The following is a 15060-nucleotide window of genomic DNA, read 5'->3' on the forward strand; positions in this document are numbered from 1 at the left end:
AAGCCAAATTTCAGGCCGAACCGTCCAGTGGTTTGAGCTGTGCATTGATAGATCAGTCAGTCAGTTAGTCAGTCAGCTTTTTCCTTTACGGGTGCTACAAGACTTACCCACCTGCCAAATTTCATGATTCTAGGTCAACGTAAAGTAGGTTTCTTGACAGACACGACAGACAGACAGACAGACAGACAACGAAGTGATCCTATAAAAGACGGAACCCTAAAAATAGCAAACCTACCTAGTAACCTACTTTTGAAAATTCTCCTTGAAATAATTTTTCTCAAAAATTGTTTCTTTAAATTAAATAAATAATAATAATTGAATATAGCCAGGGATATAGAATATACTACTCCTTCAATTTTTAAAAGCCTATGTTATCATTATTAATAAGTTTAATCTATATCCCATTTTATAATTGCCGCATTTTATCAATGGAAACTGCTTTTCGAACTGGTCTTAACTAAATTCTCATTTTCAATCTCAATTTTTTAAGTTTATTTTTTCATAAATCAAACTATCTTTTGCACTTACAAAAATACTTTAATAACAACTATAATAATAAAACGCCCATATCAACCGAAGAACGACGGCTACAAGTAAGATGCGAGTGAACACAGGTATCGTCCTCTTGGACTCCGTTTTGGTCAGCCCTGACACTTCGCCCTTCTTCAATGGCTGTGCCAGCCCTGGCGTTTTTGGTTTATCTGTGAAAAACAAAAATGAAACGTTGCAATTGGTCACGATTGTCACTTTGCAATGAGGACTCAGTAGGGCGATTGTCTAAAATCTGCATCAATCATTATTACAATCTCAATTGTTCTGATTGGCTGAATTTATGCGACTTTTGTTGCAACAATGCATTGTAGCCAATAGTGAGCGAGCGTTAACCAATCTGCAGGCCGATTGCGAATCGACTGCATCTATCATTTAATGACAGCATCAATGTCAAAATATGGTTTTCCTATCACGGTTCGGTGAGACAGTCCACAAAGGATAGATGTGGACAAAAAAATGTTTTGACAGTTCATTTACACTATCGATAAACTGCTGCGCGATTGCGGGAGAATGACAGCTACAATGTCACGATCGCAATCATCTCTGATTGGTTAATGCTCGCTCACTATTGGCTACAATGCATTGTTGCAACTAGAATCGCACAAATTCAGCCAATCAGAACAATTGAGATTGTAATAATGATTGATGCAGGTTTTAGACAATCGCCCTACTGAGATGATTGCGATCGTGACATTGTAGCTGTCATTCTCTCGCAATCGCGCAGCAGAACAAGGACTGTTAGAAGTAGCCCTATTGTGACACTTACTATTAGAGCGAGATAGCTAAATGCATTTAAGCTCTTGTTAGAACGTGACAAAATGATTATGTTTTGTCCTTATCACCGTGGCCACTTTTTTTTGTTTGTCAAAATGTATTTGTACGTGAGTATTTGACAAACAACGTGAAGTGTAGAAGGAATGACATTTGACAAGTAAGAAAATCTGCTTGAGCGAGAGGGACTGAGGGGGCCACGCTAGTTGCAAACCTGTGAATGAGGTTTCCAGGCAACGTTCGAGATGATTTTCATAGATGGCGCTGAATACTTCCACCACTAAAGTCTGTGATCTGCACGGGCAGCATCTTGCCCATGTACATGTCCTCCTTGGGCACCAGCACTTTCTCGTAGTACTCGTTGTGAGCTACATGCTTACCTATAGGTTGTCCCATCATAGAGAACTTGGTGGCGCTAGTGATCTGCACGGGCAGCATCTTGCCCATGTACGTGTCCTCCTTGGGCACCAGCACTTGCTCGTAGTACTCGTTGTGAGCTACATGCTTACCTATAGGTTGTCCCATCATAGAGAACTTGGTGGCGCTAGTGATCTGCACGGGCAGCATCTTGCCCATGTACGTGTCCTCCTTGGGCACCAGCACTTGCTCGTAGTACTCGTTGTGAGCTACATGCTTACCTATAGGTTGTCCCATCATAGAGAACTTGGTGGCGCTAGTGATCTGCACGGGCAGCATCTTGCCCATGTACGTGTCCTCCTTGGGCACCAGCACTTGCTCGTAGTACTCGTTGTGAGCTACATGCTTACCTATAGGTTGTCCCATCATAGAGAACTTGGTGGCGCTAGTGATCTGCACGGGCAGCATCTTGCCCATGTACGTGTCCTCCTTGGGCACCAGCACTTGCTCGTAGTACTCGTTGTGAGCTACATGCTTACCTATAGGTTGTCCCATCATAGAGAACTTGGTGGCGCTAGTGATCTGCACGGGCAGCATCTTGCCCATGTACGTGTCCTCCTTGGGCACCAGCACTTGCTCGTAGTACTGGTTGTGAGCTACATAGTAGTTCTTGTCGTGCGAGATGTCCGTCACCAACACTTCCTGCGTCTCTCCTATCTTGTGGCCGTAAGGTTCGTACGAGCGGAAGAAATCTGATAGCTGTTTTGTACGCTTTTTAACTTCTTGACCTGGTACCTGGACAATGCAACGGGTATATTACAATCTAAATATATAAAAGGAAAAGGTGACTGACTGACTGATCTATCAACGCACAGCTAAAACTACTGGACGGATCGGGCTGAAATTTGGCATGGAGATAGCTATAAGTCCCGCAAATTGCTATTGCGCTGGAACCATGTCTCATTAACATCGAAATGACGTCATCGTAGTGTCATAAGTTTGTAATTTTTACTGTGTAAGTAAAAATATACCATGAGCTCGAAACTTCAGTCTAGTGCTGACGTCATTGAAATGGCGGCCACGCGCATTAGCAATTTGCGGCACTTATATCATGACGTAGGCATGCTAAAGGATTTTTGAAAATTCAACCTCTAGGGGGGTGAAATAGGGGTTTGAAATTTGTGCGGCCCACACGGACGAAGTCGCGAGCATAAGCTAGTCTCTAAATATTTTGGAACTAGCTTTTGCCCGCGACTTCATCTGCGGTACATATTATGTAATTTATAGCCTATGTTACTTCTGGATAAAGTAGCTTTCTAACGGCAAAAGACTTATTAAAATCGGTCCAGTAATTTAAGAGTGTCTAGTTTATCAATTACAAACAAACAAATCTGTTCTCTTTGTAGTATTATGCATCGTGAGGAAACCTGCATGCCTGAGAGTTCTCCATAATGTTCTCAAAGGTGTGTGAAGTCCACCAATCCGCACTTGGCCAGCGTTGTAGGCTAAGCTATGACCTACACTATTAACTCTTCTCATTCTGAGGTGTTACCCGTGCTCAGTAGTGGGCCGGTGATGGGTTGATGGTGGTGATGATGGTGATGATGATGATGATGATGATGATGATGATGAAAGGAAAATAAATTTTTCCCACTCACCCTTTGCATCTTAGCGGCAGGAGTCCCAGGTCGCGGGAAGAACTGGTTGATGAAGAGTGAGGGGAATTTATACTTCTTGCAGAGAGACATGGTATCTTCGAAGTTGGCCTCTGTCTCTGTGGGGAACCCGCAAATTATGTCTGTCGCTATCGTCATACCAGGGACCCTTAAACAAAAGTATGTTGAGAGACTTCGCCTAGTTTCTTGCTGGCTCTTCTCGGTACGAACTGCATTCCGAACCAGTGGTAAATTGAACTAGTTGACGATTCAAAAGCACTTGTAACTTGTTTACTTGAATAAAAAAATATTCTACTAGCTTATGCTCGCGACTTCGTCCGCATGGACCACACAAATTTCAAACCCCTGTTTCACCCCCTAAATGCCAAATTTCAGCCCAATCCGTCCAGTAGTTTGAGCTGTGCGTTGATAGATCAGTCAGTCAGTCAGTCAGTCACCTTTTCCTTTTATATATTTAGATTCTATTCTTCAAAATAAAATTATTAATTTAAGGTGCCCTCTGCCCTCAACTCGTAAGAAAACATAAAATAACAAAAAGTTCCCACAGAGTTGTTAAAAATTACGTAAGAACTTTTTGAATTTCCAGGATAAAAATTAGCCTATGTGCATTTCCGGGATGCCTATGACACCCTTTGTCAAGAACGGAACGGACGGACAGGTTGACATATTTTCTTACACAGGGTGTAACCAGAACGCTAGCAAACACTTAACGCTATTGGTATACTATCTAAACACAATCCAATAGCAATAACCGTTTGCCTCATTTTGTAGTTTTAGTGATTTAGTAAAAAATAAAATAAAATAAAATAAAAATCTCTTTTATTCAAATACACTTTTACAAGTGCTTTCGAATCGTCGGATGCATCTACCACTGGTTCGGAATGCCTTTCCTACCGAGAAGAACCAGCAAGAAACTCGGCGATTGCTCTTTTCAAATATTTGATATACAAGATTATGCCATGTATAAAAAAATATTTGCAGTATTTTTCAAACCCGCAATGTATAGCGTGCAAAAGTCGGGTCAATGCCCCGCCTACGACGCGGCATTGACTCCGAGTGGCCTACATACGCAACGTTCGTTGACCACTAGCGTCAGTCAGATGTTTTATTTGCAATGTATCATATTTGAATTTTGATCATTTTTATTTTTTTATTTTATTTTTATTTATTTTATATCTAATTAGAACGGCAGTGCCACTTACACTAACTAGATGATTAATAATAAATTTAAATACAAATAAAGGTACAAGAAAAAAGACAAAATACAAAACGATAAAAGATCAAAGAATTTTGAATATGTACGCTGAGAACATTGAATGACATATTCATGCAATGCTCTCAGCGTACTTCAGTAACTCCCGAACCAGTATTATAGACCCATCATTAAATGGGTCCCATTGAGCATTATTGTCCAAAATCATAGTTAACTCACTTGAATCTAAGATAGTCCACAACTCTCTCAAAGTCAGCTCTAGTGTATTCTCGTTTCATATCGGATAGTACTTCGTCGCTGCCCGACTGCACCGGCACGTGAAGAAACCTGCCCACATAATAAACATTTGCATTAATAAGTGCAAGTAATAAGCAATTAGTGGAAATAAGTGAAAATAATATGAAAATAAGTGGAAATAAATGCAGAAAATTGCAAATCTATATATATAAAAGGAAAAGGTGACTGACTGACTGACTGACTGACTGAATGACTGACTGACTGACTGACTGATCTATCAACGCACAGCTCAAACTACTGGACGGATCGGGCTGAAATTTGGCATGCAGATAGCTATTATGACGTAGGCATCCGCTAAGAAAGGATTTTTGAAAATTCAACCCCTAAGGGGGTGAAATAGGGGTTTGAATTTTGTGTAGTCCACGCGGACGAAGTCGCGAGCATAAGCTAGTAACTAATAAGTCCAGTCGCGAGCATAATCTCGCGACTTCATCCACGTAGACTACACAAATTTCAAATCCCTATTTCACCCCCTTAGGGGTTGAATTTTCAAAAAACCTTTCTTACCGGATACCTACGTCATAATAGCTATCTGCATGCCAAATTTCAGCCCGATCCGTCCAGTAGTTTGAGCTGTGCGTTGATAGATCAGTCAGTCGGTCACATTTTACTTTTTGGAAGTACACACACTTACTTGTAAACTCTGGGATGGTGCATAATTTGGGCGATTTCGGCCAAATGCTCCAGAATGTAGGGCGGGTTGGTCATGCCCAGTCGTAACCTGCAACCTTCCGGTATTACCTCCACCAGCTGCCACAGCAGTGCCGGTAGAGTCGTGCCTATGTCGCGACCGTATGTTCCTGCAAAGATAAAACATCACTACTATGGCCCCGATTCTCTAGTCTCTCTCTAAACTAAATTTAGAGTATCTGCATCCTTTTCTTTTTACTAATGCTAAAAAAGGAACGGAACATGACTTTCACATTTAAAGACTCTAAATTTTAGTGCACAATAGAAATTTAAACAGTAGGTTCGCGACTGCGCGCTAAAATCACGGGTTTTACCATCTACAAATTAAATTTAGAACTGTCAAACTGTGTCTGTCCTTTTCATATTACATTAGTAAGAAGAGCATGCGAATACTCTAAAATTAGGTTGTGCTCAGAATCGGTGCCAATGCTATACTATACTACTACTAATACTACAGTATGCAGTGGAAAATAATGTACATCGATCTTTAGAAGGAGAAAGTGGATTTGTAGAGCATTGTTTCTGACGTTGAGACCGACAAAACTTCATATAGGTATGAGTCTCCTCTCAGAGTGAGAAGGGTTTTGGCCATAGAAGAGCCTCAATAGCTCAACAGGTAAAGGAGTGGACTGAAAAACCGAATGGTCTAGTACTACTAGTAAAATACTTCTAGCACAAGCCTGATGCTTAGTTGGAGAGGAAAGGGGAATATTAGTCATTTAACATGGCTATTATTCTTTATAAAAAATAAACAATAAATAGTCTACCACGTTCGCCATGTGCGGGTTGGTAGACTTCACACACCTTTGAGAACATTATGGAGAACTCTTGGCATGCAGGTTTCCTCACAATGTTTTCCTTCACCGTTAAAGTGATATTTAATTACTTATAAACTTACCTGTATCCTCACTAGTCAGCCATATCTCACAAACTCCCTCTTTAAAGGATTGTCTTGCCCTCTCAACAATCTCCTCTAGTGGATAACTCCCCAACTCACCCCTGCATGCTAGGTCTTACAATATACAGTACGCGGCCGAAAGTGATGTACATCGGCCTTTAGAATGACATTTCGGCTTTGTAGAGCGTTGTCTCTGTCACTCATGCCTATATGACGTTTTGTCGGTCTCAACGACAAGGACAACGCTCTACAAATCTGCTATCTATACTATATATTACTTTCGGAAGCATACTGTACGTACATAATATCACTAGTAATATACAGACTTACCCGTATCCTCACTAGTCAGCCATATCTCACAAACTCCCTCTTTAAAGGACTGCCTTGCCCTCTCAACAATCTCCTCTGGTGGATAACTCCCCAACTCGCCCCGTGCGTGTTTGGTCTTACAGTATGTGCATTGGTTTAGACACCCTGTGTTAATGGGGATGATCTCTATAAGGGGGTTTTTTCGTACTTTGGGTAAAAGAAGGGATGCGCCACCGGCTTTTTTACCCCCATCTGTCTTTTTTTGACTGAATAATCTGACTGTATGGCCTGAAAGGATTTTTTTTATCAGTAATTGATTTAGATTTTATTGTGACACTATTGATTCATCAACACTGTCAACAAAACACTTATACAGATGAAATATTGTTTACTAGCTGATGCCCGCGACTTCGTCCGCGTGGAATTAGGTTTTTAAAAAACCTCGTGGGAACTCTTTGATTTTCCGGGATAAAAAGCAGCCTATGTTACTCTCCAGGTCATGTCACACTCCACTCTTTATCTATACCAATGCAAAAAAAAGATTCCGACAAATTGAGAACCTCCTCCTTTTTTGAAGTCGGTTAAAAATCACGTCAATCTGTTGCTCATTTGCGAGTTGCGACATGCTTGAAGGACAAACCAACAAACAAATACACTTTTCCATTTATAGTATGGGTACTGACTAAGTTATGCACATGGACTACACAAATTTCAAACTCATTGTACCCCTTTATCCAGTTTGATAGATCAGTCAGTCAATCAGCTATTCCTCTTATATATGTATATCAAATCAAATCTTTGAAAAGAGCAACCGGCGAGTTTCTTGCTGGTTCTTCTCGGTAGGAAAGGTATTCCGAACCAGTGGTAGCATCTGACGATTCAAAAATAAGATTAATTGAAATTTTTTTTTTTTTTTTATATTTTTTTTATATAATATGTAGACTAGCTTATGCCCATGACTTCATCCGCGTGGACTACACAAACCAACCCCTATTTTACCCCCTTACCCCTTAAGGGTTGAATTTTTAAAAATCCTTTCTTAGCGGATGTCTACATCATAATAGCAATAAGCGCATCCAAAATTTCAGCCCGATCCATCCAGTAGTTTGAGCTGTGCGTTGATAGATCAGTCAGTCAGTCAGTCACCTTTTCGTTTTATATATTTAGATTCTATTCTAATGCACCTTTCAATGTCTCCTCCACGATCTCAACAATCCTGTCTATTTGCTGCACGCCCACCACACTGAGCCCTTGCAAGTAAGCAGCACGGGGCGCGCCCTGCGGCACACAGCCTGCTAGAACCACGTGGATGCCTCGGCTCTGACCCAGCTCTATTTCATTTCTGTAATATATAACAATCAATTCAGAGCCTCAATAGCTCAACTGCTAAAGGAGTGGACTGAAAACCGAAAGGTTGATGGTTCAAACCCCGCCCGTTGCACTATTGTCGTACCTACTCCTAGCACAAGCTTCATGCTTAGTTGGAGAGGAAAGGGGGACAAACAAAAATGTGATCCTATAAGGATTCCTTTTTTTCTGTTAGAGGTACAGAACCCTTTAAAATATACTGTATATCTATAGCTTATATAGACAGTGATTTTATACAAAAAGCAAGTGAACTCACTTGAAATGATCCTCTGCTGGACTCTTCACAGTGCAAGAGTTGAGTAGCCACAGCTGAGCTTGCCACTTGTCCTCAGTCAACTTGTAGCCCTGTGCAGCCAATAGCCCTGCCATGTACTCAGAGTCCGAGTTGTTGTGAGCGCAGCCCCAAGTTTTCATATAGATTGTTTGAGTGCCTGGAAGATTTATTTATTTACTAACTGTCTGTCGCAGAACGACAGATAGCAGCTGGGGCAGATATTGTTCTGAAGTGGAGATCGCCTTCTAGCATGCGCCAAGCACAGAGTGGGACAACCTCCAACCTGCTGGACTGATGCTTTTTAAAAACCGGTCCAGTACAAGTTGGACTCGTACACAAATGGTTCTGTACAACACTGCAAGTTATGACAACAGCATCATCTACAAGTGATTTTGTAAATTATTTTTTTTGTGATCACATCTAAATATATAAAAGGGAAAGGTGACTGAAAGGTCCACATTCTAATTCTCACAGTGTTTACTCAGATGTTATTGATAGTAACTAGGTCGCACAAGTACTCATTAAATAATCATTAAATATCAATCAAGTTTGATTTGTAATATGTATTAAGTACGTGCTACATGCGCTACATGTTATAAATAATTCACCACTAGGTACATATTAGGTACTATTACTGTATGTCTTTTCTATTAAAAGAAGAAATGATAAACAAAAAACAAAGGTTTTAAGGTTATACCTGGTACAACACTCTCCAAAACCACTTTTTCCACGGGTTCCAAGTCTTTAGTATCTTTCTTTTTGGATCGTACGCTAACATTTTTCCTGCTGGCGTATCTCTCTTTAGGTGTTATATCCTGAGAAGATATTAAATCTTCAATATCGTCGATAATTTCGGAAAAAGCGCCTGGCATTTTTAGAAAATGCCAAAATCTTTGTAAAGTAAATATTGAAAGCTGTCAGCTGTGATTGGCCGACAAAAGTCACAAAAGTACAAACCACAGCTTAAAAAATACAAATAATATTTGAAGCTAGAAACTTAATGTGTATGGTTATAGAAACCGGTTCAGAGTGCCGGTACCGGAGTCCGAATGGTACATACAGTAGACACGGGTAACATTGATATAGTAGTGAGTCAGTTTGTAAGTTTTGCCGCAAAACTTTGCTATACAAAAGCTATATATAATTTACTATACAAAAGAAAAGGTAAACACCTAGTAGTATTTTTTTAAATCAGAATTTTGTGCTAGGACGTGGCTAGGACACAAGTATTACATATATATATATATAACCACCTTATGCCCGCGACTTCGTCCACGTGGACTACACTTTCACACCCCTAGTTTACCCCTTTAGGGATTGAATTTTCAAAAATCCTTTCTTAGCGGATGTCTGCGTCATAATATTGCTTATTAATTAATTAAAAATTACAAAGTGTAAAAATAATACATGCCAAAAGTCAGCTCGATCCGTCCAGTAGTTTGAGCTGTGAGTTGTTCGATCAGTCAGCCAGTCAGTCAGTCAGGCAGTCAGTCCGCTCTTCCTTTTATATATATATATGCGACAAGTGGATGTGGCAATCGGGGTGTCAGGCAGGGGGCAGCCCCGCACACTCGCACTATGCCGACCGGGTTACCGCAAGGGCCGTGCGGGTGTGTGGGGCAACCCCACCCCGATCGCCATGTCAACCTGTCGCGAACTATTGTATGTTTGAAAAATCATTCAAATGCGAGTCTGACTCGCACTTGACACCACCGGATTAGAGATAGCACTGTTTAATTTCCATGGCCGTTATTTAAAAAAAATATTTGTTGTAAAAGCGGAAATGCAAATACAGTCTGGTATCCTTCGGTCTTCGAGTACGAAACCCAAAAATTATTAAACTTCGATATGACGATATGATCACATCGATTTAATATTAATTAAACCAGGATTTAAAAAATGATGCGTTTAAATCACCGGAGCCGCACAATAGGACCCCAATAAAATCGTCGTTTCCGATTTACTTTGTAGGTAGGTATTGAAGAAATATGTAGAACGTTTACACACCAATAGGTCCTTCCGATAGGTAACTTTAATCCGTCGCCATAAAGTTTATAATCGACAATTATCATGCAAGGGTCAGAAAGCGACGCAATCGTTTCACTTTCCGAAGGTGATATACATAAATTACCCCTCTGCCAGAGCACACGACCAATTGGTCAAAAAATAAAAAGGAAGTTTCGCTAAATTGTGGGTGAACAGCGTTGGATTATATTTTGACTAAGTGAAATCAGAAACACCCTAAAATTATTTGTTCTTATTGTGCACGTAACGGCTTTAAAATATATTCCGTATTTATTTAATTATTTTTGTACCAATCATTGTGTAAGTGAAATTATGATTTATGATTTATTTATTCATTTGCTTTCATGGTTACATGAAGCCCCGTTAGGGCATTGCAAAGTTAGGTACATTAACAATACATACATGCTAAATATATAATTATTATACAATTACATGCAAACTACGTGTTACATTATTTTATAATAGATTTTATCATGTAATTATATAGGGCATTCATTTTGAATCGAAATTATTTTTATTTATTGATCGCACTAATTAATTAAGTTTGTTATAATGTCAATTAGTTTCTTCTTTGTTAATAATTTAGTAATATTAAGTAGGTACAAGTATGTTAATATAAAATAGTTTCGATTATCAGTAAGAATGTCATATTAAACTTAAATTAACAGGTTATAGTAAGTACAACATTACCACTCACTATCTAGGTACCTATTATTTTCGTTTATCTATTGAATCTGTTGATAGATAAATTATGCATACAGCTAGATCGGTGATAGCCTAGTGGATATGACATCGGCTTCCTATATAGGGTTAGAGCTTTCCATGATGTTATCAAAGTTGTGTGAAGACTGCATTGCATATGCAGATTACTGCACTTGGCAGCGTGGTGGACTATGACCAAACCCTTTTCATTCCGAGAGGAGACCTGTGTTCAGTAGTGAGCCGGCGATATGTTGATGACAATAATGATGTTAACTAGATAATCACTATACACGAGTCTTTCAAAGCGCATATTTTGTATGACGAGCATTGCGCTTACGTGAGTGATTGGGCCCTACCACAGTATTGAGAGAGGCCTACAGTTAAAGTGTGACGATCGCAATCACCTCGGATTGGCTGACACTCGCTTACTATTGGCTACAATGCATTGTGCAACAAGAATACCATATGTTCATTGTTCAGCCAATCACAATTTTTTAATGTATAGTAAGTTTAAAATAACCCACATTTAGCTTAATGTTGTTAGTTTATATTAAGTAATTGTTAGTTAGCTGTTAAGTATTAAGTATAACAATAAATTAATGTTACGTGTAGGTACCTATCGACTGTCGGCGGCACTGGTGTACGGAAAAACTTATTTAAAGTTTATGAATGCACCAAACTTGTTGTAAACTGCAAATATTCTTCTTTAATAAATAAATAAAAATACAAAATACAAAAAAACAACAATAATTGCGATTGTAATAATGATTGCAATGTAGGTTTTCCAGAATCGACCAGTACGGTTTTTGACAACTAGTCAAATTAGTAACTTTTTATCAAACACTAGCTGATGCCCGCGGCTTCGCCTGCGTGGATTTATAATAATTTATGTTTGACATAGGCAAATACCCAGTTGTCTCCTCTTCGTCGTGTTTCTCGATGCATTAGTTCTTTTATCGCGCTGACAATGGATCGTACAGCTGCTATAATATGGCTGCTATGGCTTTGGCGCCTTTTATCCTGTTATTTAATCGCTCAATGAATAAATAACAATATTTTATTATGTGAATTCGATTGCATTCTAATAATATACCATAGTCTATATTCTATAATGATTGCTGGGTAGATAGGTATAAGACGGTATGAATGCGAATGAATGAGAATCTCTTGAATGCGATCTCACGGTGGTAAGAGCTGATGAAAATGGAAGCGGGCTGGAAATGGTTTATGGTATCATCATCATCATTATCAATTACCTACTCCGACTTTACGGCAGGACCACAGATTCACAGATCACACACACAGATTTCAATATACCTACATAGGTAACCTACTCTAGGTAAGTTACCTACAGAGTACCAGAGTATTGACCTGACATTGGCTAATCTGTGTAAAGCCAAACAAAAAAAAAAAAAAAAAAAAAAACCAGAGTATTATAATACCTATATATTCTGTGCCTCCAGTTAACTTTATTCGAAGTTAGGATGTCTATGCGTCTTTTCCGGCCTATTTAAGTAGCCGAAGGCAGTATAATAATGTGTAAGTAGTGGCTTTCAGTAGCATACGGAAAGTGGCAAAGTATGTGGTAGTAAAATAAGGAAAAAGTAGCAAAGTAATTAAAAAAATTAATAAAAAACATACATAGAAGCAGTAAGCACAAATTGAATAGTAGCATTAGTAGCAAAGAGAATATAATCACCACGAATAGTAGCGCGCGAATCCTCGCTGAGAGAGGTTGTGTGTTTTGTGGAAATTAGAATAACAATTAAGTATTTACTTTTCGTACGTGTTTTGTGATAAAAGTTTAGTGTTATTTTAAATTAAATTGTTTTCAATTAATTTTATTATAACGGTAAGTACCTAAACTTTGTAAAAAGCATTGTTTATTAAAAAAACAGTAAGTTACTTACATAATATTAGGTCTGTATAATGTTTTGAATGAAATAGATTTTGTTGATGGTGGTAAAATTATTAAATTACCGTTCTGATTGTGTTTTAAGTATCTAATTACTTAATTATTTTTTGATTTAACAAAATAAACTTATTTAGATCTCCTTTAAAGATGGATAAAATAAAAGTTGTAGATTCCATAGTTGTAAAATAAAACTTAGTAACTAACTGCCAAATTCAATACAATTATTTTTCCAAGATTTTTAAAGTCATGACTGAATGATGTTTTATTTTCTTTTCAACACCTTTTTATCTGTTTATACCAATTATCCAGTTATAGGTAATTAGGTACATTTTGTGATTTGTAAGAAAATTGTAATTAGGTAGGTACCTACTTTTCTCAAAAATCACAACAGATTTGCATATTTTAACTACCTAATTATTATACGGAACTACCTACCTACTTGTTAATATCTACTTAACCAAAAGTTTGACGTATGTAATAGTTTTTTGTTATACACAAGGCCGCTATGCACTATTGAACACTGTTGTAGGTATGTTATTGTAGCTCGGGAATCCTCTACGTATGGTAGATCCTTGCCCCTTCTTTTATTTCGGGTAAAAAATACCTACATCGTGCGCACGCGCCGCTTGCCATGTCAGCCGCACCACCTGCCGCTGTTTATTGTCTATTTTTCATGATGCACTTCCAAATAATCCACAAAAAATGCATATTTTTGGACTCATAATTGCCAAAAATTTACCTTAGTGTAGATAAAATAACTTTATATTGTATCTACTAGTGTTATGTAGCTCTCTTACCTAACCTCCAAAACTTTTTCACTGAATTTTAAGTGATTCATAATCATACGACATAATCTGATTGAATCACTACAATTTACCAATACCTTTTACACTAATCGTAACCGCAGAGTTATCCACGCCCACAGAAAAGATGAGTCGATTGATCTTTCTCTTGAATTTCAATTACGTTCACCTATAGGTACACATTTATACAAGTAGGTATAAATATTATGTACAGTACGCGGCCGAAAGTAATGTACATCGACCTTTAGAAAGAGATAGCAAATTTGTTGAGATAGAGCATTTGTTGTCTCTGTCGTTGACACCGACAAAACGTCATACATACCGTTTATGCCGTCATAGATTTATGCCGTTTATATAATGCTGTCTCCTTTTAACAGTGTCAACAGTGTCTTAAGTCTGAGCAAAGTCAAAGTAGGTACGCTCTATAGATTTCAGCTTTAGACTCGCGCACCAAGGGTTCCGTACTACAGTCGTATTGTTCGGAATTTTGCAAGATAAATCAAAAACAATTAGGTAGGTATGCATAAAAATAAATAAAAATCTGTTTTAGAATGTAACATGTAAAGCCCTTTCATATTATGATACCCCACTTGGTAGGATTATAGTAATCTAATTTTAAAAGTTGAAAATACAAATTATTATTTTGTTAACTCGCGATTTTTTAATAGGTAGGTACTACGTTTCCTTTTAGATTCGAAAAGCAATTTTTACCTACTACATACTACTAATGTTTTGCATATTTGGCAAGAAAAACCATGTTTTCACAAAACATCGTGATTTGATGATCCGTTGATCATTAAATTTTATCTCGGGTCGGATGTTATCGCATCTCGGTCGACCCAAATTCTACGTCAGACGTGCGAATCTGGGACCGAAGTTTATCATAATGTATCGAATTCCTTTCACTTCACCTAGGTATATAAACAACACAATGTTCATAAACACTGATTTTGCATTGTATATCTATATTCTATACCAACGAGTACTAGGGTACTCGTTGATATATGGGACAGTACGCGGGAGAAAATAATAGAATAGAATAGAATAGAATAGAATGTTTTTTTATTCATGTAAACTTTTTAAAAGTGCTTATGAATAGTCAGGCAGTTCTAATTTACCACTGGTTCGGAATGCCGTTCCTACCGAAAAGAACCAGCAAGAAACTCGGCGGTTGCTCTTTTTAATTTTTCAATTTACAATGTTATTATAC

General features: G+C 38.2%; 3 protein-coding genes across 4 annotated transcripts in view; 2 read left to right on the forward strand and 1 right to left on the reverse strand.

The window, feature by feature from the left end:
- The window catches only part of l(2)k01209 (lethal (2) k01209), a 38742-nt gene extending 36119 nt beyond the window's left edge, over positions 1 to 2623 (forward strand). The window contains exon 14 of the transcript XR_011237519.1: positions 2601 to 2623. The gene's annotated coding sequence lies outside the window, so the exon portion shown is untranslated. The remainder of the gene's footprint in view (positions 1 to 2600) is intronic.
- On the reverse strand, positions 517 to 9299 carry LOC117988488 (threonylcarbamoyladenosine tRNA methylthiotransferase). Its single transcript, XM_069503014.1, has 9 exons — positions 9103 to 9299; positions 8388 to 8562; positions 7948 to 8105; positions 6785 to 7051; positions 5501 to 5666; positions 4789 to 4896; positions 3339 to 3504; positions 2220 to 2475; positions 517 to 701 (listed from the first exon to the last, which is right to left on the reverse strand). The coding sequence occupies exons 1-9, from the start codon at positions 9275 to 9277 to the stop codon at positions 538 to 540; spliced, it is 1635 nt and encodes a 544-aa protein (XP_069359115.1). The 5' UTR covers positions 9278 to 9299; the 3' UTR covers positions 517 to 537.
- A 3546-nt stretch (positions 9300 to 12845) lies between these two features.
- The window catches only part of Tre1 (Trapped in endoderm 1), a 44055-nt gene continuing 41840 nt past the window's right edge, over positions 12846 to 15060 (forward strand). For both annotated transcript variants that reach the window (XM_034975461.2, XM_034975462.2), the window contains exon 1: positions 12846 to 12984. The gene's annotated coding sequence lies outside the window, so the exon portion shown is untranslated. The remainder of the gene's footprint in view (positions 12985 to 15060) is intronic.

The sequence above is a fragment of the Maniola hyperantus genome, chromosome 14, assembly GCF_902806685.2.
Source record: "Maniola hyperantus chromosome 14, iAphHyp1.2, whole genome shotgun sequence".
NCBI lineage: Eukaryota > Metazoa > Arthropoda > Insecta > Lepidoptera > Nymphalidae > Maniola > Maniola hyperantus.